General features: G+C 41.4%; 1 protein-coding gene and 1 long non-coding RNA gene across 4 annotated transcripts; one reads left to right on the top strand and one right to left on the bottom strand.

Annotated features, from left to right (window-relative positions):
* The first annotated feature begins 5167 nt into the window (after positions 1-5167).
* Positions 5168-20142, top strand: LOC117769475. The gene is made up of 3 exons (XR_004615241.1): positions 5168-5180; positions 11327-11329; positions 19567-20142. It is a non-coding gene; the product is annotated as an uncharacterized LOC117769475 (long non-coding RNA).
* lman2 (lectin, mannose-binding 2) lies at positions 7480-22925 on the bottom strand. 3 transcript variants are annotated; one of them, XR_004615240.1, is made up of 9 exons: positions 22524-22741; positions 21176-21294; positions 20753-20870; positions 20281-20363; positions 18892-19053; positions 18583-18697; positions 18370-18489; positions 16721-18214; positions 7480-7490 (listed from the first exon to the last, which is right to left on the bottom strand). XR_004615240.1 is itself a non-coding variant. In XM_034598372.1 (8 exons), exons 1-8 carry the CDS (start codon positions 22657-22659, stop codon positions 18054-18056), a joined length of 1014 nt encoding a protein of 337 aa, XP_034454263.1. In that variant the 5' UTR covers positions 22660-22925; the 3' UTR covers positions 16489-18053. The 3 variants fall into 3 exon arrangements, 2 of the variants coding, with proteins under 2 accessions (XP_034454263.1, XP_034454264.1); XM_034598372.1 differs by lacking the exon at positions 7480-7490 and having other exon boundaries at positions 16489-18214; positions 22524-22925; XM_034598373.1 differs by lacking the exons at positions 7480-7490; positions 20281-20363 and adding an exon at positions 20149-20228 and having other exon boundaries at positions 16489-18214; positions 22524-22742.
* Between the last annotated feature and the right edge of the window lie 1044 nt (positions 22926-23969).

Below are 23969 nucleotides of genomic sequence, written 5' to 3'. Positions count from 1 at the left end.
TTTTGTGGTTGAACAATAAGAACATAATGTTCGGTCGTATTGTGATAGTTACGTGTAACTGGAACTGTTAGAGAATTAGTTATTTAACCAATGTGGACGCTGGACAGGGAGATGACAACTGTATTGGTGTGAAACCAGCAAAGACACCAGATCTAAGTTGCTTTCGTCTTTGCACTGGAGTCCAGACATTTTCCAGAAATGGATCTGGAGGGGTTGTGTGTGTTTTTACTTCATTCATATGACTCTCTCTGCTCTGTAATGTCTCTACTCTTATATTTCTGTATGTCCAATGTGAGCTCTTCAAACTGCTTCTGATCATTTCTTATCGTTTGCCTTCAAATCTGTATTTTGATCTTATATAGCAACTTGTAACTGAATTTTAAAAAGGAGCCAATTTAAACAGACGTAGTAATAATAATAATAATGTCCTTCTCGGTGCTGCTGTGGACCTGGTGTGAGAAAGGCTCTACTGTATTAAAAGGCTACATGACCCACTCCCACTTAAAGGAAATTACACTTAATGTGGCATTTTCCTTGCAAATGGAAAGTGAGGGGGTCGGGGGAGGGGGGAGGGGACAGGTTACAGAGACAAGAATTCATTCAACTGTGCAGATATATATATATGTACACACATATATAGACATATTTGCATACATGTGTATGCATTGTCTTTTTTATCAGGAGTTGATTGACTGTGCTTTGTCAGTGTGTGTCTGTTGTGTGCGACCTTCCTCTGTATGTATGGAGGACAGCAAGCGTCTCTGAGGCTGCAACACGTCAGCCTGACAAACAGCTGTAATCATCTGCACTGGATGGATGATGCCTGAATAACAAACACTGTCAGCCACAACAGCAATCATCAGTACTTACATGTCATCTGCAGGGTTTGGGTTTTCACAGCTCGCACAGGGAATTCATGACATGATTGTTTTTTTTTTCGGGAGGTATGGTAGTTAGCATTCAAACACACATTCTCACAGGGAGCTGCCCTGTAGGACCACAGACTTTCTGCTGCTGTGGTCGTGTGACGGGAAAAAATAAAATACAGGATAAATAAATGTGCAGGAAACACACGGCAGAGGTTCTTACATTTTGATCTCTGGTAGTTAATTTGGTGAAAGAATCTAAAAGCTGAGCAGGTTGGAGAAGGTGAGAGTCTCTGTCAGTGTGTGATTGTTTCCTGGAGACGGTACGTGCGGGTGCAGAACCACATTCTTTCATTGTTCTCCAGCACAAATGGTGAATGAACTGTATTAATATGGAGCTTTTCTTCACATGATGCTTCTATATACACAAGACCTTTTCAATTCCACATTAATCAGCCATCTGGGGCAATTTGGGGGCTCAGCGTCTCACCCAAGGACGTCCAGGCCTGCAGAGTGGAGGAGCTGCTGATCGATGATCTTTGGCTCCAACATCACGTCACCTCCACCTCTGCTCCCGGGTCGAGAGCCAAACTGGCACTTCAGGTCTTTGTCAGGGGAAGAAAGTACATACGTGACAAATATGGACCTTTATTCAGTAAATCTACAATAACTATGCAAATAATACTGCATATTAAATGAGAAATTGATCATCTATATTTGATTAGAACTTGATTGAATATAAAAAGTGCATCTGCAATGACTGCAAAGTATTCAACTTTCACCGTTTATTGGTTCTTCTGTCTTGGTAATGAATATTATTAATCAACAACTGTAAATTTAATTTGGAAAAACATATTCTATTCAATCACAGTATGTTGTACCTTATCATCATTATATTGTTCTGTATTTTTAATGACTTAACTACTGTATTTATTGCCTGAGCAATATTTTAACTGAGCATTTCTCTCATAACTGCACTTGTAAAACAAGTGTGAAAATAAACATCTTGAATCTTAAATGGATTGTTGGACTAAATGTATTTTTTGCTAAGATAAAAATCATCGTCTTACAGTTAAGAAAAAAAGTCCTTTATAATTACCTGCAAACTAACAACCAACTGAACTAACAGCGTAAATATAATAATATAATATAAAATATAGCGTGTGTGTGTGTGTGTGTGTGTGTGTGTGTCTCTGTGCTGTACCGGTGTTTGCTCCTGAGCTCAAGGCTGTCGAGGCCTTGGACAGGCATCGGTCTTGTGTCTCTGCAGGTTCACCGGTTTCCCTCGTGCTGTTTGTTCCACTTTCAGACAAAGACGCTCTTTCAGGTGTTATCACGTCCTTGCCGCGGCCTTGTGCTTCTACACAACACGAGAAATGCTGTTTTCCTTTTCCCTGCTTCTCTTCTCCTTCTTATCACCGATCCACACTTCAGACACACAAAATGTTCTTCTGTCGATACTTTGGTATTTAGAGTTTGCAAGTTCTGTTGCTACTTCTCTTATATCGTGACAATTTTCAGGACAAATATTATCAGAAGCAGGATTTAGACACAATAACATGGCAAGAGAAGCATAAATCATAATTTAGAGAACAGAAGACGGATTCCAGGACCCAAATCTTGACTTTAATCTTCCCAGATAAAAGTTCTCAGTGTGTGTTTTGCTGCCTGGTTTGGGTCCACAGTCATACAGATGTTTTTTTGCATCTGATTTTGCATCTGTTCACAGAGAGGACTGAGTCTATTGGGGTGAAACTCTGCAGAACAGAATCAAAGCTTTTAAGCGAAGGCCAAACTCTGACAGTTTGTGATATGAGCAAATGCATTGTTTCTCTTCGAGCAACACGTCCACTGTGGCACGAGATAGCGAAGCGTTCCACGTTTCCCCTCGGGATCAAAACTCAGCAGAGCAGAATGAAACAATAAAACACGTCCCATATTTTCTGATATCTCCTCTCCGCTCCTCTCTAACCTCACAATCCAGACTCGCTGCTGATAAAATAAACCAATCTCACAGTTTAAATGGTTCAAACACAAACACGACTATAATTCTTCCTTTAGCGAAGCAGCTAATTTCCCTCGGTGTGTGACCGCACTGAAAACATTGTTAAAACCCTTTCAGCTCTCAGGAACACTGCAGCTACATCTGAGCCTAAAAAGCCCCAAAACAAAAAACTTTTAATCATCTTAACTCCTTTTTCTTTAAGTTCATGCACCAGAGCAGCAAAGTTACAGGATCTCAAACACAAGCTGCCAGTTTTTACGACCCTGAGCACAAACCTCAGGACAGATTTGACGTTTTTAGCCCCGTGGAGCATGAAACCCAACACAGCGTAATCCCGGCTGGATGAATTCAAAACAAAGATTACTGGTGATTGATTGTTTGCATTAACTTGGGAGGTGGATTTCCAAACATCAGTCTGTTTCCTCTCAAGCTTCAACTTGTACATTCTTATACGACTGAACCTGTAGAGCTTCGAGCAAAAATCATGGATCCATTTGTCTTTGGAGTCTGACGAATTTGATCCTAATTCTTCTCTGCACACCTAAACAAGCAGTTTCTAGATTAAACCAGGTCAACTGTGAATTTAAGTTGATTTGAGATGAACAAAGTTTTGTATATTCAGATGAAATAACCTGGAAAGTTATTTTCAAGGTCCCGCCAATACACGCTCTTGACCAATATTGCACCAGCCTCAGCTGTCAATCATGACGTCTCAGCCAGTTGTTATATCTTGAAATAACTCATTAAAATCAAACTCATCAGAAACATGAACACTTGAACATACAACATGAAAAATGAACTAATCGATCACAATACGTGCATTTCACTAAAGATTGTTACTTCATTAATCCTTCTAATTATCTATATATAACATTTATATATGAATTCCTGTATATTATAACATGAGGAAGGACTTTTGTGATTCTCCCTTTTCCAGAGTTGAAGCCTGTTTCATTATTATTTTTTTTTAACTCAACCGTCTCCCTCAGTGAAACACACACATGCACACGCACACGCACAGGCACACACACACACACACACACACACAGTGGAGTATTGTGTGCTCTTTGCAGACTGTGAGGGTGAAAACAGCAGTGAGTCACAAACATATTTATCATCAAATCAATGGGAACTTGCTAAAACCAGCAGGACCAGCAGAGCAGGAAAAGAGAGGAGAGGAGTTGCAGTAAAATAAGAAGAAAAGACTGGGCCGTCCCCAAAAAACAAGTTTGGGGCTTTTAAACTTTAGTGAAAGTAAAAATTAATATATGAATCTTAAGATGGGCAACGGGGATGAGGGCAAAAACACTTTCTTAGCATGTTTGTGATTGATTTTCTTTTGAGAAACATCCGGCGTCATATCCACTACTTATTGCTAAATATACTATTTAGCAACGGAACAATGCACCCTGGGAAAGCATCTGTGGCTGAACCTGTTCTAGGAAAGTGGATTGAGAGAGGACGATTTAAAAAGTGTCCATTGTCTGTTTGAAATCATTTAAAGAGAGAACGTTGTGGTGAAGACACTGAACTGAGGAGCAGCTGAGGACGACACTGTGTCGCACGATGAGTGACATGAAGATCAGCTGTTGAATGTTGATTTCAGCAACTTTGACTTTTCACTTTGCAAAAAGAAGTGAACTCTGCTTTAGATAAAAACAAAACAAGTTTGTAAAATGAGTTTTCCGAGCTGCGCAGAGCTCACACACAAAGTCAAAGTGGCCTCGATGGTTCTTTTTTAAATTTTCTTTTTCTTAAACTCTACAGATTCACTCAAACCACTGTCAAACAGTATAGTCAACACTAAGATACTGTCTTATCATTATTATGATCGTCATCACCAGGGACAGAAGAGGGACAGTGTTCAGTTGACGGGGAAACGGGCAGGAGGGAGACAGATGGACGACTGAACAGAGAGACTGTGCGTTGTGTGTATTAGTGAAACATCACCGTGTGTGGACCAGTAGATCTGCTGAGAATCTGCTCCTGTTTCCTGAGTCATGCTGTGTTCACGCACACACACACACAGAAATATAAAGCTTATGCTTGCACGCACATACCAAATATCAAGCATATGCTCATAACGTGAATGCACATACACACACACACAAACCATTACGTGTACACTTGCTTGCATATACACATAAGAGCCAAATGTCATGCGTATGGTCGCTCCCTTACTCTCTCTCTCTAACACACACACACACACACACACACACACACACACACACACACACACACACACACACACACACACACACACACGCACACACACACACACACACACACACACACACACACACAGAGGAGTTCTGGGCGGTCTTGCACCTCCTGCTTCAGCACCATCTGCCTCCTTAAAATATGATGCATACCAACAAGTCCTTAATACACGATATTTCTGTTCCAATGGAATTTAATTGCAGATTTTTTTTTCAGGGAGAATTTAAAAGTGTTTTCATATTTTAAAGCAAAAGAAGAAAACTGAAAACTCAACACAAAGATCACTTGTGTGTAATGTCTGTGACACAGCTTGTCTGATTGAAACAATGATTAAATGATTAAAGTCTTGAGGAGCCGAGGAGCTGCCCACATCACTACACCAGAGATCGTTTGTTTGTTTGGATTTTGGCAGAACATCAAGTTTCTGCTTCAGATTTGCTTCATGCTCCAATAGAAAAACCACATTTTGCTGATAATCATATCATGTTACCTCCAATATTCACTTTTTAAAAACTCTTTATACGTGTCTCTCTAGCATGCGCACACACACACACACACACACATGGATTCTACTACTAACCAGCATCTGGAATAAAAAGCAAACCGTGATAAAAGTAATTGTAATTTATTTTGCAAGAAATATACACATATATATAACACAGGTCTGAGGAGGGAGGGGGTGTCTCTATGGAAACACACGACACTCCATCACGACACCTCACATATTCAGTACTTTGTTGATGTGTGTGTAACTGTAGTGATACAATAAGACTTACGACCTGATACAGTCTGAGAAATCAATTTCCAGAAATATCTGCAACCCACTTTACTCCCAAATAAAAACCTGTCCTATTGTCTTTGCTTTTTTTCCCTTTTTAAAAACTTCTTGTGAGTAAAGTAAAGGAGTGTTTACTCCTAAGAGCATTCCACCGCCTCGCTTGTCAATCATTCAAGAGTCAGGAAGAGTTTGTTTTACATTGAGGTGCTGCGACCTCTGACCTCTGAGAGGAACATTATTCAACCATCACACATGCGTCAATATACAGTGAACAGAATGTGAAACACGAGTCTTCGGTTAAAGAGCCAACATCGTGTTTTTAACAAAACAGCCGACAAGTTCATCTACAGGTTAGCACGTTTAATTAGCTGAACCATTAATACATAAATTACCTAGTTTAGCTAATAGAGGGCGAATCTACTTAGTAGTTTTTGCGTAATCCTGCTGACAAACACCTCTTTTACACCAGATTTCGAAGGTATATGCAAAGTTTTCAAACCCGCTCGAAAAAGACGATTGCTAGTGCATCAGGTTCGACGTCATGAACACACCGGAAACTGATGCTCTTGCCAAATTGGTGCATTAATGCAGGTTTCCCATTTCCGTCATTGCCGATAAAAAGCCATGTCCAGAGAGTCCTTTGACCCGGGAGTGAATGCCGATAGTATAATGTCTCATTGCAGACAAAGGCCAGATGTTAGTGGGTTTTTTGACCAGTTAGAAACAGGAAGGTGGGATGTTTGATCTTCTTGCAGCTTTTCCAAGTCACAAGCTTTAATCCTGACGTCATGTCTTGTCAGAATTATAAAAAAAACGTCACTTTAGGGTGGAACTGCACTTTAGAGAGCGAGCACGTCTGCACTGCAACAAGCGATCCCTGATTACAGCCTTTCCCAAACAATAACAATCAGCTTTTTTTACGCGTGAAATGAGCGTCGTCGTTCTTTGTTAATGCCCTGTGGAGAAAAGCTCAGACGTGGACAAGTTGGTTCTGATCCCCCACAGCTCGGAGACAATATCGACAGCAAGTATTTTGGCAACGCAGGTTTTTCGCAGGCGTGACGGTTTTGTTGAAACCTGTTAAGTTATGGAAGGTGTCTGTTTGACATGAGGAAAGTAAGTGATTTAGAACATGCTCTTTTGATCTTGTCCCACTCCACTAGCTCAGGTTTCTGTCTGTATCCATACAAATCTCTCCCTTTCTGTTTTCTTTGGACGACTCTTTCTAACCCGTCTCCCCTCTGCCAGCATTCATTTCTTCACCCCCCCCCAACGTTAAAAGGGTCGGTTCACGATATCACATTTCCACCTTTCTCTAATGTACTTAGCAATGTTTGTAACTTTTGGCTTTATTCATATTATTTATTTCTGCTTCAAACAAAACTTTTGAGATGAAGTGAATTCAGTTTTTATTGCTCACGGCATTAAAAAACGTATAATGTCCCTCCAAAGACAGCATTCCTGTTCCTCTGGATAATACACGACACAAATGTCACTTTTTATCGCAACTAGGAGACGTGGAAGACCCCTTCATTTGAAACACTGTTGATTGGCCATTACAGACATTGCACAATTTATGATAAGTGCATATCCAGGTCACAGTTTGCTAGACGAGAACAAACTTGCGCAACTTTACAGTTATGGTGCCAACGGACAGCAGTGGAGCTTTGACTGAAAAAAGTTGAAGTTGCGGTTTGTACAGTGTCAGAACTGTTGGAGGTTTAATCAACACGAGGTGGATGCTAATGCATTTTTTTTAACTTGAGCTCCCATATTTGATACTTGGAGCTGTGAGTCAATGTCAATAAATATATTCATGTTCGTGCAGCAGCTCTAATGTTCCTACATTTTTTTTCTCTGCACAAATTAATAGTGTTCTTTTGTTTATCCAGATCAATTTGTTATTTCAGCTTGAAAATTGTTGTTGAAAAATAATTTGTTGCAGCAAAACTGTTTGGCCAATAAAGGTTATTATTTAAGTTTGCTTGTTTGTTTTTTTATTATATTACTAATGGCAAAAAGTAAGTCAAAGACACAAAATGATCCCAATTTGACCCAAAGCAACTAAAACCCCATGCACCAAATGCAGGATATATAAGGCAGCCATGATGTGTACGCTTAGTTAAAATAAAACGACCACAGACATTTTTGTGATAGGATAAAAATAGAATAAAGTTGCTTATCTGGGATTTTAATTTTACAACAACGAAAAGATCATTTCTGCCATGAACCAGTTTTAAATGTGAATCTCCTCCCTCCTCAATTCAACGGCTTTCAAAACCAACCCCGGGGGCTTTGTAACATTTGCTATGACAAGCAAATCGAATCATAGAGCAAAAAAATAAAAAGAGAAGTAACTTCAGCAGCGTCAGTCGGTTCCTCGTGAGCTTCCAAAACACGTGGTCCCCTCTCTTTCTTCAGAGAACCGATTTTGTCCCTCCCTCCTGCCCCTCCGCTTGGTTTTGTTTGGTGGAAAGAGAAAGTGGTTCCCTCTTTGTAACAACAATCATCTGTTATCCTCAAGGAGATAACATGAAGGAGCAGAGCTTTAAAGATATGTAGAGTCGGCCAGATCATTTCAAACACGAGCTTTCTCAGACTTTACAAACATCTCAGCCTCAAACAGGAGAAAGAGAAACGTCGGCTTCATTTACACAAACGTGCACATTTTCACTGTTTCTCCCGTTTGTTCAGAATGATTGAATGAATTATTGCAGCTACAGACTATAAAGGCCTCAGGACGGTACAGCTTTCTGTTTCATTCAGTCTTTAAACGCTCTTTCTACACTTTCCCCTGCACTCCCCTCTTTGAAGGAACACACACGCTCACTCTGGGATGTAGTAAGAGGATTATATTCCCACTCAGTCGGTGAGTGGACCCCCCCCCCTATCACCACACCTTTCACTTTCCCTGAGTTAACACCTCCTGCCTCCACACGGTGAAATCAGACAAACCTGGGTGGGATGATGTTTCCTTTCACCGTGTTGCAGGACTTGGAGAAAGTGTATATTTTTGTAACTCCTGCTCATGCATTGTTTCTTTGTGCAGTAAGAGGTTTTTATTACCTCCACAGACGAGGTTGTTTCACCCCTGGTGGTTTGTTTCTAAGCAAGATTACAGAACACAACACTTGGTGGAAGGACGAGACGAGTAAAGACACAAATTTCAAACTTTTGGGGAATTAGTTTTTTTTTTCAGTTGCTGTGCGGTTACACATTTTGGTGCCGATACATTTTGTTCATCACTTTCTTAAACAATGCGAATTAGAAATAATTGCCCCGACACATTTTCGAAGAGATGAAATCCTTCATCGCTGTACACATCAGAAGCGATTTCTTTCTGGAATCTGTTACGGTAAAATAAATGATTGTTGTATTCACTATCTAATAAATCAGAACTATACAACGTTACCACAACAGAGATATTAAAGCTCTGATGGTTATCACACAGTGATGTAGACTGTTAGATCATCTAAATCCACATAACAGGTTTACACATGCTGACTGAAGGCGTGAAAGATTTAATGTTATCTTAGCACGTGTTTAAATGTTGTATATAACCTGATGTTAACTTAAAGCTGATGTACTAGTGAATAACACAAGTCTTTGTTTCCATTATAATGAGAAAAAACAAAGCATCAGGTTGAATTTCAGGATCTAAACGTGACCGAGCCAGTGCCAGTCATTAATCTTGCTAATTTCTTTTAGCATTATTTACCCAGGGAGGAGTTTCTCTTCAGGGTTCCTGCAGGTTTCAACAAGATATTTCAAAGAAGGTTTTCAGACCATTATGAGAAAACCTATTTTTTATATCCACACAGGTAAACACAGGTACAGATGATAAGAAAGAAAATCAGAGTCGCAGAATAACTTGATCTTAACATGAAACATGAAAACTACGTTTATCTGAGATCTTCTCTCTTGGCCACATCCTCCGCTTCAACGTTCCTGAGCTCAGCCAACTTCTCGTTTGTATGACTGATGTTAAGCTCATCAGTGTATCAGTGAGATCTTGCCACCGTGGTTCAATCCCCTGGTAGCTCCAGCGCAGACTGGCTCCAAATGCACAAGATGGCACTGTTGTTATCCAAGATAGTTTGGCTTAATTTCTCGATAAGGAAAGGAAGCAGAGACGCATCTTACATTTTCAGTTACAGTCTATTCTTCTGATCTGTCACCAGACACAAGACAGATCCTACGGGTGTGGGAACAGCTGGTCTGGACTGTACTGCCCCTGCCGTTCATTACACATGCACATCAAGTTTATGAGGATGTAAAACCATTGCTCCAAATGGTGGAAAGTCATGCGAGGTGGCCTCCATCCACATGTGAAAGCAGGTTCCTCTGCAGCTCTACCTGCAGGCGACCACAGTCATCAACAATCAGTCAGCAGGTTATACTGAAGAACCTTCAGGGAGAGGATTGAGAGTCTGATGCTGCTGACAGGCAGCGACATGTTGAAACTCACACTATTGTTAATGCCACCCACGAAAAAGTCCATCTGTCACCGTTGAAATAAAAGGTTATGGATATAACTATAGAACTATATAAACTATATAATCTGCATTAATCCAGTCCAAGAGGAAAAACACACAAGCCACACCCCCTTCTTGTATAATTCCGATAAGAAAATAATGCCGTCACGTAAGTAGGTTAATCCAGTTCACGTATATCTCAGTATGTTTCCTCAGCTCCACAGTGAAACAGCTGCTGATGCTTTCTACAGGAGATGAAAACTTCTCAGACAATATCAAATGACCCTGACGGCACCGACAACAGCTCCGATACCAACAAGTCTCCGCTCGGGAAGCACATTGTGAAACTTTTCCAAGGATGGCAGACGTAGCGCTGCACCTTTTGAAATAACCTTCAGCTCACAAACAAAACTCACTCAATAGGACATTGGTTCTAAAGGAAGTTTAAAGACTTTTAAAAGACACATACAGCAAATTTAGTGTCTACAGTATTTTCACAAATTTTAAATATCTCTGAAAACCAGTAGGATCTACTGGGGCTTGAATTATTCACCAAGGGCAGCACATTTTTGTCACTGCTTCCAAATATCAATTCCTAATATTACCAATTAATCAATAGACACTACCTGGACCGTAATGACAAACATCAATGATGAATGGATTCAATTCAATTCAATTTAAGGCCCATTGGGGCTTGATGACTATATTAGGGAGTAAAGAAATTCCAATAGCAATTTATCTGCCAATATTCATGTTAAAACAAAGAAATGTAACTGAGGCTTGATATTTTGTACATAACTATAAATAAAAAGAAAACACAAAAACAACCTGAGATTTTTAGAACTTGAAATAAGAACAAGTAAGATCTGGTTACAAATTAAAACTATCAGATAATTCTCAAACTCAGCAGTTTCCCATTAATTACTGAGACCAGTAATTCTCAACCTGGGGTTGGAGATATCGGTTCTGGGGGCGTTGCCAGATGGTTGTGAAAAAAAAAAAATATATATTCAAAATAAAATGACATATTTTAGACAGGGAATTGTCTGCATCATTAATACGTTCTGCTTTAGAAAGGATGTTACAGTGTGTGGTTGTGAGTCTGGCTACAGCACGAGATGACGGAGCGAGACTCAGTCCAACAGGGGGCGTCTCAAGGTCGGTCTGCTGACCGTCCCACAGCAGCATCACTGCCGGGAAACGCAAGGCGACAGTTCTGAGGAAGTCCCAGGATCACACCAAGCACCAGAAATAACAGCCTGACTTACTGCAGGAACTAAAACAATGTGGAATATCCACAGTGGATTAGTTAAGAAAGTTTTTAACTGGTGTACAAATCTCAGCTTCCCCATCTGATCCGACGGGTGCGGTGCCAGAGACTCCACCCGTCTGGTGAGCCGACATCATTAAAGTTATTATAAACCAAACTTGAATTAAAACCATCTCTAAGAAAAGCCGGGACGAGCAGGAGCAGCTGTTGAATACAGTTCTCTCTCCCTCTGGAAACTAGACTGCGGCGGGTCAAACTTTGACTTTCCACAATGATCCGATTTTATTCCTTACACACTTAAAGAAGTTGTACAAACTTGAGGGAAGAATAAATATGTGAAAAACAAACTAGTCTGTATTGTCCTGCAGTCTAACAACATACACACATCCTCCTCTTCCTCCTCTTCCTCCTCCTCTTCCTCCTCTTCCTCCTCTGGTTGCTGTTGGGGGGGGGGGGGGGGGGGGGGGCGGTTGTTATAAGAAAAGGTAACATGGTGAGTTATGTGGACAGCTTGGATGCAGATCACGACCCAAACTTCGAGGCTGCTCCTGTCAAAGCGATTTATGCAGAACCACGAGCGACTCTAATAACTCCAGTGTGTTTATCAGCTGGAGCTGCAGGGGCGGGGGGGGATCTCACATTAATCACAGTATTAATACAACATCATCTGTAGGAAATCAAAAACTTTTACTTTGTCATGTTAAATCTTTTTAGAACCTGGCTGAGCTCCTTCACCTCCTCATACACTTTCACACAAGCAACTGCCGAGAGCAACTAAAGTCATTACTGTCGACCACTTTCCACCTCGACCACACGAGGAGAGCATTTCTTATTTCCTTGGAGTGAGTGAAGTTTTACATTCTGTGCGGCCAAGAATAAAAACAGGGAGGTTGTGCCTACTTCTGTCCCGTGGACGTGGTTTGGGTAGACCGGAACCCACAACAGAGTAAGAACACCTCTAACCCCCCCCCCCCCCCCCCAATGCATGAATCATTAGAACCACGAAGAAACCACAAGAGCCACCAAAGTTCAGTCGAGTGCTCAAAACAAAGACCAAACTCAAATACAAAGCAACAGGAGGCTAATAATAATAATGATAATAATAATTTGTATTGCACCTTTCAAAGAACCCAAGACTGATTCACAGAGGAAAACAAAAGAAATGAAAATAAAGGTTACATTTTAACATCTGTAGAGACAAAGATCCCAATTTATACATTTAAAAGTTTACAGAAAATTCACTATATCATATTCACTGCATCTCTATCTGGATCTTATGAAACCACCAATATAAGGATGAGATTTTGGACATGTTGCAAAGACTTTTCTAAAATACAGTTCAGAAATCAAGGTTTTCACAGGCTAAACTAAGAAATCACACAAACAGTAAAACTTGTTTTTGCATCTCATGTCTCTTTTAGCTTCTATTAACTGAAGCTCCTTCTGAACCTTTGACTCTTTTCAGCATGTTTGCTTTACACATGCATCAAAGACGATACAAAATATATTCTAGTTTGTGTAAAACTCAGGACATTAGTCAAAAGCTTACGACGACTAAAACTTCAGATTTCTGGTAGCGGTTTCCCAGAATGCAGCGGCAGTTCAGCGAGTGTGCGGGGTAAAAGAAAAATGAACCTCCACAGCCTATTCATGTGGAATTCAAAAGCGAGGGGGGTGTCATGGTTTCCTCCCAAGCTGTTCAACTCCCACTGCCATTCACTGGGGTTCAGTGTACACAAGGTCCTCAGTCACACCTTCAGGTTCCAGACGTAAAGTAAGTCAAAGCGTAAAGAAGTAAAAGGGAGGAACAAGGGGAGGAGGGTGGTGTCGGAGCAAAGGACGGATATTCAAGCATCTACAAGCTCCAGGAGTTCTATCAACGACAAGAGGAAGGAACCAGAACTCAACGTCAGTGACGGGAGCAGAGGCTTTAACTGTAAAACATCAAACTTCAATTACATCTGTTTGTCATAACGACATCTTAGGGACTGTTGCCAACTTTTCTTTTATATTGGCCGATTAGAATATTTTACTCTCAAAAATCCATATCTACTGAAAACTCAAATCTGAACCATCAAATAGAAGTTGTGAGTACCGACTAAAACTTCTTCACAACAATGGATTTAACCCAGACTTTGTCAACACAGACACACACAGACACACAATACAAGGAGAAAGTTGACTGTGGTTGTAATGCTCCGCTCACTCGTGTTTAACTATTGAGAAACCAACTTTAAATCTGAAGCAAGAAGTAGAATCGAGGATGAAACGTACTTAACTGGATAAATAAACACAATCCCCATTAGAGAGTGGTGCCGCGGAGGTAAATGAGAATATGAGTTAATGACCAGGACTTCATGTTCCTGATGGGTGATAACAGGGTGTAGATAAGGAAGTTACTCAGCAGTCTGCGGGGCTCAAACAGTGAAGACCTTGTCTTACAACAGGAAGTGAGCCATCGGCATGACGGAGCGGTACGAGGAAGATTTACTGTCACACTCGAACGTAGGGGGGAGAGATGGAATCTGTGGTTTCACTTTCTCTGTGTGTGAACAAACATTTTGGGTCATGCAAGTTCACAAGTCAACAAAATACGCAACATAGGTCGAGTTGTTTGGATTTATCCTACATTTAAAAAAAGGACTAAAATTCAGATGATCACATTTTTTACTTTTTAAACCCCCCCGTGGAAACTGTTGTCTGAAATGTCGCCTCTTAAAAACAACAGGGATCAGATTCATCAGTAACGCAAACAATCCTAACTTCTAGTGTCTTCCCTCTGGGCTGAGACGACGGTGTCGTTCAGTCCCAGGTGGAGACGTTTACTGGTGTCTGCCAATAACCCAGAGGCAAGAAGAGTCTGTCAGTCAGCTTCTGTCAAATCTCAGCTTCCAGGTGTGAAAGTGGAAGAATGAACTGTGAGCTATTTAAACTATTTAAACTGCTGCCCCCTCTCTCTCTGTCACACTCACACACACACACACTCACACACTCACTCACACACTCACTCACACACACACACACTCACACACTCACTCACACACTCACTCACACACTCGCGCACACACACACACTTTAGCATACCTGTTCAGCCAATGAATGTCTGGCCAGATTGATGGCCTGAGCGTGTGGAGCCTGTGGGCTGCCACACTGTGCAGCCATGCTGGGTAATGAAAATTCAGTGATGTGCTTGAATACTCCTTCAGTGTCGTGGAGAACGTGACGGGGGGGGAGCTGATGGAGACCTGAGAGTCAAGAGAGGACCTTTAGACTGTGTGTGGTGATGGAGGCTAAAAAATGAGTGACGTTCCAAAGTATTGATTCTGACAAATACTTCTCAGCACTGAGTATTTCTCATTTCACATTGAGGATTGAAACTTGGTGTAAATGAGGTTTGTTTTGAGTCGAATGTGAAAGTCGGGGGTTACGGACGCTTGGAGCAGGACGCAGGCATGTTGTGGGTTTTTTTACGTTTGAAAAATGTATCACTACAGTTACTTCAGTTGCATTGAATTTGGCTGCAACGCTGTTTAACACTGAAGCTCCAGAAGTGTTCAAACACTTCACCCCCCCCATCATAGTGGTTAAGAGATAATGTGTGAATTTCGTTTTTGGGTGAAGTATCTCTTTAACCTCTGACCTCTGACCTCTGACATACACTTGCCCCGATGTGACCTCATAAAGAAAAGAAAAAAAACGTTCCTGGCTCAGGGCGACATAAGTGTGTGTGTGTGTGTGTGTGTGTGACTGTGTGTGACTGTGTGTGTGTGTGTGTGTGTGTGTGTGTGTGTGTGTGTGTGTGTGAGAAGGTACAGACAGGATCAGTCTGGATGATAAATACCATGAGACTCGTATAATACGCGACAATCTCCCATCTATGCAAATCTAAACTGAATTAATATACAACTGTGAGTCAAGTTCAGTCTTTGAGCGCGCACACACACACACACAGACACAGACACACACACAGACACAGACACACACGCACACACACAGCAGCAGATGAAAATTAATACTATATCACCATCTTGTGGTTGAAAAAAGTAGCACAGCTCATCATTTGAACTTGACTCACACTGCGTCTGAATACTAGTTAATAATCAATTAAAGATTAATTAACAAAGCAAAGTAAACAGTTAAATTTATCATCATCTCTAAAAACAGCAGAGCTACAAACCTGACAGAAGTAAAAATACATGAAGTTCACAATATGAACTGTGGTGGAGGAAGTAATCACATCTTCACATCTAACAAAAGCAATACCACAACACAAAAGTACTATGAGAAGAATTCAAAACACTACACTACAGTACATGTATATTAATAGTATTGATATAAGTAAAAGTACATATTTTACAAAAGAGCAGAACTATAAAGAAAGTGTTGAATCGATGACTCTGAAAGACGACTTTTTTAAATACCAACATACAATACAACCTGTCTCCCTTAGTTACTGTTGCCATGCCAGCAAAGTATTAGATTCAAGTTTCATTATTGAACTTTGTAATTTTAAGGAGATGATGGTGGATCTTTGAACTTTTGAAACCACTGATTTTTATTTCAGACAGAAGTGAACACAAGTAGTTTCTCAATATCAGTTTGTCAAAATGTTAAAAATGTCAAAACTGTTACATGGAGTCTTTTTGAGATGTACTATAACAGTAAATTAAGTAAAAGTATTGGGAGTATTATCAGGTAAACGCAGTAAACTACAGTTCATGTTTCTCTAACTTCAGCCTCTTCTGTCAAATAATTTAAATCCAGTTTAAAACTTCTAAATGTGTCGTCAGCATTCAAAGCATCTTTGTGTACTTCTTGAGTACAATGGGTGTATTGTGTATAGCAGTAAAAATAACACAACTCACAGCCAAACGGTTGTTTTTCCCATTTTAATACATTATTTCTGATGAGAGGAGCAGATTCAAGTCTCATCACCAACCCAACGATGTGGTGGCAGAGGCAAATACAGACGGGCTTCAAGAGCAGAGACAAAAACACTGAGCCAGATAAAAGATTTAAAAAAAGACCGTCTGTGTTTCAGCAGTTATGAAAGAACGAGCGTCGAATCCCCAATTTAACAATGAAGGGACAGAACCCAGTGAGAACAGATGGAAGCCAGAAGAAAAGCAAAAAGACAGTGACTGAGAGCAGTGATTCAACTTTCTGAAAGGCAGTTTCACTTTCTCCATCCATGTGATGTCCCGTATTCCTAAGTGCAGCGTTGAGGGTTGTAGAGACATGACGAGAAATCAATCCATCAATCAATTGACAGATTAATTGGCATTTATAAAGAACTCAAAGTTAAAACATTCAGCGAACAATTCCTCTGGTTGGAGTTTTCATTCCTTTTTCTTCAAAACAAGCGATTTGAAGATGTCAACCCGCGCTCTGGGAAATTGTGATTTCTCAATCATTGAATCAGATTCAATGAGAAACGACCTGATTGAACAGGAAAAGGCAAAATCTGCTATGAAACTCTTTGAGAAATGATTTGAAATAAACAGAAACTGGACGTGTAGCAGGAGCAGAGGGAAATAACTTAAATGATCAATAAGTGCTGATGATGATCATTTCAATTAATTCTAATTTATTTTAAAAAAATGCTAACGATTAGAAATCAGCAACAATCGATTTTTCTAAATGAGAGAATCAGCCAATACTTCGCTCCAATCTGTTTTCTGTAGACGGACAGAAAAATAACTTCACAGCTCATTACCACAAAAATGTCAGATTTGAGTAATTTGATAATATAAAAATGGTGTGAAACGCCGTGACTGACAGCTCAGACTGACTCCTGATTGGCTGAGCCTGTGTATGGGCGGGACCTTGATACCGTGGCTCCCTGTCCTGCTCGCCACTCTGGCTCCAAATGTCATCCTGAGATGGCGGCGTTCAGTTCTGGTATATTTTTTGGTGTGATCTCTAGATAGTGGGAGGAAGTGGAGACACGAGGTCCATCTTTATTTACACTCTATGCAGTAAGTACAGAAACAAACTGTTTAGAAAGAAAAAATAAAAATCGAAATGACAGTTTGATGCCAAACTTTCACCATCTTCGTAGGATCACACTTGGAGCAGAGAACAGCAGGAAATGGCTGAAGATTCAATGAGCAGGTGAGAACACATCGTTAAAGAAACTCAAGAGTGCAAACGTTGTAAATGACAGTAAACTCATTCTGATGCTTCCATGAATAAACACAAAGACATGGCAAACAAAAACCAGCATTGATCAGGGTCGCTTATGGAAGGAGCCACTTGTTCTGCACCGTCCCACCAACACCACGAGTTGGCGAGATTCACTCTCAACGCAGTGCTTCGAGATATAAACATTTGTACAATCTTTAGAAAAGAAATTCACATTGAATGTGCTCTGTCATCTGGAAACAGTTCATTCCACCACAAACACCTCAGCGACAAGGCGCCTCTTCCTCCTCCCTCCTCAGTAAAACCTCTTGTTCCTCTCCTGTCTCTTCTGGAAAACCACAGCTCCCACCACGGCGCACACTACGATCCCCAGCAGAGCGCACAGCAGGAGCAGAAACACCTTCCAGCCCGTGAGGGGCGTGCCCCGGAAGTTTCCAGTCGGGTCGTCGATGTTGTCTGCAGACGGAGAAGAAAGTGTTCACTGCTCGTCTGGTTTGTGTGAAACTGTTTAAAATTCTTATTTGGGAACTGAAATTTCAAAACAGGAAATGAGCTAAAGAAGTGAGATCCCTGCTCTATGTGCAAATAATCCTGGTTTTCATTTCTGTTACCTTTAGGAGACTTGAGCAGACTGACACTGGGCTCGATCTTCGTCCAGTCCAGGTTCTCCTCCTCGGGTGTGTGTTCCACCATCAGCTGGTAGAGCTTCATGGAGATGATGTCATGGTTATCTGGAACAAAACATCAGTGTAAACTGTTAGCAAACAAAAAGTACACGGGAGAAAATCAAGACTCCATTTGTTCTGTTTCCAGCTCCGACCCACCGGACAGATCCCCTGTGGCTGCTGAGGCACCAAAGAAATATCCAGTGGGAAGTCGAACCCCCCCGATGTCAATGCACTCCTTCCACTCATTCTTGTCGTCCACGTCAACCATCACCTACAGAACACAAACTGGATGTCAGTGACGTAATGCAGCGCTGTAGAAAGTGACACTTTATTTTAAACTGTTTAAAAAGGTTTAAAACAAGAAAGTTTTAAGCTAAATGGTTTTATAATCATTAACTACTTGGACTATAAACAGCTCGATTCACTTAAAGCAACTCAAGAAAGAGAAGCTTCATCTTCACGTACAGTGAGTCGTCCTCTCGAGTAGCGGACGGCGAGGTACGTGTCGTGCTCTCGGTTCCTGATCTCAGCCGAGCAGCCACCGAGCTCCGACGAGCGTCCGTCTTTGCCGTGGTCGTAACCCACCGAGCCGTTGTTCACCGTGGCTGAAATGAACGGGAAGGAACGCTGGAGACGGACAGAAAAAAGATTAACGGATAAATCTTAAAAACTGTTATTGTACTTATTAGAAATAAGGATGATGGATAAGTGAAACAAATAAAAAGGAAACCTACAGTAAGTTTCAGGTCATATCCGCTCATGCATATTTATTTTGATACATAAAAGCTGCTTTCACACTGCAGGAACATTGAGATTAATTCTTAAATCGTGCACATATCGGATCTTTTGGATGATCGGATTATTTGTACTAAAAAAAGAAAAACTAAAGAAATCACATTAGTGAGTTAATTAAAAATAACTTTATACCCATTTGTCCTACTTGCTCCTGAGATTTCGATTAAGTGTTTATTTAGTTTTCAATAAACAGAACAAATCCATGTACATATTGAGTCTCTGCAGCTTTCTGTCTGACTGACAAGAGGCGACACTGACGAGCGCTGAGTCGAGTATTCTAAAATAAGATGGATGAACAGATCGGTGTGATGTCACATGATCATCCAGAGGAACAACAGTGACGAGTTCAGCTGCAGTGTGAAAGCAGCTCTGTGACAAGACAAGCAAACTAAAAATGATATTAAGACTAGAACTCGACTGATGGGTTCGATGCCAGTAATACATCAACTGATATTAATATTAAAATGGGCCATGATTCCTAAGATGCTGTTATCAAACACTTTGTTATTTCATAGTTTAAACCATAAACTTCATTATAAAAAACTATAAATAAAAAGAAATACAAACAAACGTAGGGAACTTGAATTCAGAAATTATAAAATATTTGTACTCTGTAAAATAAAGGTTTTCATATAAACAAATAAACTCAAATATCTATATGTCTGTAAAGGCTCATGTCTGCAGATATTCTATCAGCCAACCAGTCGGGCTCTAATTCGAACAGTTAAAGTGAGGACGAGACAGTTCCAGAGAACTTTCATGCTCCATAAGTTCTGTGATTTCTTTTTGCTGTAGAATTAAAAAAGCCAAACCAATTCTGTGGGGTTTCACTGTTCACATGCTTGAAGGGGGAACAACATGCCCATTTAAAGTGATGAAAACTGCACAGACGGTAAACTGAGGAGTAGAACCTGAGCCACCACTCACATCCGACGCATCGTCGTTAGAGTAAGTATCTATAAACACGGCCAGCCCGTGGAACAGAGCATTGTTGGAAAACACAGGCCCTGTGGAGAAACAAGCGGGTCAATCACCTGGAGCCACACACTGCACACTTACATCCATTCCATGGAGGTCATTGCGGAAGGTATCCAAAAAAATAGCCAGGCCAAGATACTGATCTTGGTTTCCAAACACTGGGCCTAGGATGGAGGCAGAGATGAGGCGAGACATGAGCAGACAACTTCAGACACTTTCTGTGGTCAGCACTGACGACAGCAAGCTGAGATGATGAGACATGAAGTAAAAAAAAGCTTCCTGATGAAGTGACAGTGACGAGTGTTCACTAGCACTCGGAGCATTTCTCAGAGGGAAGTGACAGCAGGACTGGACCAACACACATCGTTGGATTTACTCAATCTGAGCTCGAGCTCTTTTTCTTCTGTTCAAAACAGATACGATTTACTTCTGTGTTACTCTCACTGGTCAGATGAGGAGCCACAGATGAGAAATGGGTTTTGAGTAAATCCAAACTTCAGTATTTTGCAGAAACTCAGCAAAAAGAACCATGAGGAAGAAACGCCGTCCCTACCTGGGTGCAGTCGGTCCTTCGTGTACCAGACGGCGAGGCCATCGCCGTGGAGATTCTTTTTTCCCGACCCATGAACTTTGAACTGCACGTGCATCTCCCAGTCCTTCAGGTAACAAGGCTGTGGACCAGAAACAGGAAACAAGAGGTTTTTGTTTGTTTAATTTAACTTGTCACACACAGAGCAACATAAATGACACCTCATTTTTGCAGGGACTGACAATAATTTCTGAAAATATCTAGAAACAACAGATTAACTAATATTTGAGGCTGAAAACGTTTTAAGAGAGCCAGGGGGAATGGGCGTGGCTTCACGTGAACGTGATGGAGAATATTAATTCCAAACCCAACGCTGAAATAGCAAAGACTTTGGTGTAAATGACAATAGACCGAGATATAACATCTGTGTTTGTGGTTTGTCCTCACCACAGTGTTCCAGATGGATCCCTGCTTGCTCCTCTCATCTGGGGTGAGTCGGACATATGAGCCCGTCACCAACGTGCTTCCCCAGAAATCCCACTGACTGCTCGGGCTGCTGCCAACACCTGCGAGACAAACAGGTGAAGTGACAGGAAGTGATCACACACAAGAGAGCGTGCGACAGGAAGAAGAGAAGGTTACAGCTGCAGGTCTCTTCTGATTGATCTTATGTTTGACGTTGACCAGATCAGTTGCATGACTGTTCCAGATGAGCTGAAGTAAATCATACGCAGTCGTCTTCTTCGGTAACAGACAAATATGCACAACGTGTAAAACAAGATGGTTGCTCAGGTTCCTCTGACAACATTTGGAGGAATGTACTGCACAGTAGTCACTGAAATAGTTTAACTGCCTGTAAGTGCTCAGCAACCCACGTTGCACAGACTCTTCATACAGAAACGAAAAATGAAAAGATGCAATGATTCATTTTCGTGTAGTCTGATTCAAATGCCTCGTGTCAAATTTCATGTTGTAATTTCTTGTTGTCATAGTAAGTGTGGAGCTGAGGGTTGTGTTGCTTTAACAATGAACAAAGGTAAAGACCTGACGCCTTCAACAAACACATCCGTGCCCTGTGTGTGTGTGTGTGTGTGTGTGTGTGTGTGTGTGTGTGTGTGTGTGTGTGTGTGTGTGTGTGTGTGTGGGGGGGCCTTTGCACCTTTCCTCAGGACACATGTTTGAACTCACAACTGTCACAGGGTGTGTTCTCTGCTCAGCCGGAGCTGTGACGTCTCCAAGCTTTTTAACTTGTTTTCTTCTCCAGCTCGTTTTGAATATCTGCTAAATATCTAATCTGGCGTGTTTAACTTATTTTATCTTTAAAAAAAACAAAACAATAAAGTTACTAAACCGACTATAAGAGACGTTTCCAATGTGATTTCACTATTGTTGTTTAATGATAATATGCATATGAACAATAATTAAACTGACTTAAACTTTGCTTTACTGATGAAACATTTAGAGCCGCTGATGTTTCTGTGCTGTCAGATAAACAGTCAGACAGACAGATATATAAATAGATAGATAGATAAACACTTTATTGATCCCGAGGTAAATGTAAAATGACGGAGTCTCTAACTTTTCACGTCACATGACTCTTCCTATTTCCTAACATTACATTTAAAAACGCATATCACTTTATTATCACACGAGAATGACGGACGACACGTTAGGTATTCACTCTGACGTATAAATGACGTCATAAATAACGTGTTAACGAGTTCCTGACAGGCGGCGGCAGAGTGGGCAGACGTCATGTTAGCATGTTGCTAACGGGCTAGCCGCAGCCGCTCACCTTGGTACGGCTTCATCAGCGAGTGTTCCCGCTTCAGATGCTCCGTGTTCCCGTCCGTGATGTCGCAGCTCACCGGACTCAGCCCCAGAACCAGGAGAACCAGAGCCGAGCTCAGAAAAACCCCGAAACCGTCCATGATGCTCGAGCCGCCGCGGAGAGAAACTCTCACAACAAACTGCTTCTCCCCCAACTCCGTCCAGCCCAGCCCGTCCCACGCTATGTCGTCCGGAGGGAAACAACATCACTCCGGGGGTTTGCTCACACTTTTACCGAAGCAGAGGGGACGTGTTTCTCCCGGAGTGTTTTCAAAGCCAACACCGCTTAACGAAGAAAATATTAGTTAAACAAAAACAAAACAATCCGCGTGTTTTATCAACGTTCAGAACACGGAACAAGTTTTCATACTGGGCTTGTTTCCTTACGGGAGATTTTAGTAGACGGTCGAGTTGTTGCCAGCCAATCAGACAGAAGCACATCGCAAATTGAGCCAATCAGAGGCGACTTGTCTTTCACGCCTCGGCCACTAGATGTCGACATAACACAAAACAAAAGCAATGGAAACCACAGTGAAGAGACTTTGATTGTCGCCCCCTGCTGGTCAGAGAGAAACACTGCGTCTCCAGCATGATAAAGTCTTATCAGGATTTTTAAATGAGATAAAACAGATATTTGGTCAAAGAATAAGAAACTATCTGCAGCTAGTGTTTAAAATAATAATATAATAATAAAATAATAATAGATTTTTACAGCACCTTTCATACATATAATGCAGCTCAAAGTGCTTCATGATAAATTGTAGACATGAAATAAGATAAGTTTAACTCAGACGTTCACATCCTTCATTTGTTCTTCCGGTCCCACGTGGGGACACATCAGTGGGGTCATGTCAGCGTGTCCTCACCGGAACATGGACACCGGCCCATTCACTATGACGACCTATCAATTATACTTATGATTTGGACCCGGAGGATACGAGGATGTGAATGTGACGGAACCACAGGGCTGATAATCCTCTACACGTCCATCGATCTATCCGTCGATCCTGCGTTAATCTGTGCTCGATCAAATCCACTCAATAAACACTGATCTTCACAGATCCACTCACATTTCTTTGACCCCCCCCCGGCTGAGTTCATTTATGCAACACTCTGTGGTTTTTGTTTGCAGCCCCCCCCCCCCCCCCCCCCCCCCCCCCCCCCCCCCCCCCCCCCCCCCCCCCCCCCCCGCTCACCACACTCCCTGTTACATCATCCTGTCGTTAGCTCAGTTTTATTCCATCTCTAATTCTGAAAGAGCAGGTGACCTCTTTTTGTCGCAGTGGATTTCTTCTTTCAGAGCAAATCTCTCCGTGAGTGACGCGAATCCGGGGTTTGATAATAGCTGCAGATGTAAATCTCATTTAAACACCTACTGTTACCTGCAGTCAGCGTCCAGGTCGGCTGATGA

This window comes from Hippoglossus hippoglossus, chromosome 10 (genome assembly GCF_009819705.1).
Source record: "Hippoglossus hippoglossus isolate fHipHip1 chromosome 10, fHipHip1.pri, whole genome shotgun sequence".
In the NCBI taxonomy this organism is placed as follows: Eukaryota; Metazoa; Chordata; class Actinopteri; order Pleuronectiformes; family Pleuronectidae; genus Hippoglossus; species Hippoglossus hippoglossus.
Note: the sequence above shows the minus strand (reverse complement) of the source record. Positions and strands in the feature narration are given on the sequence as shown.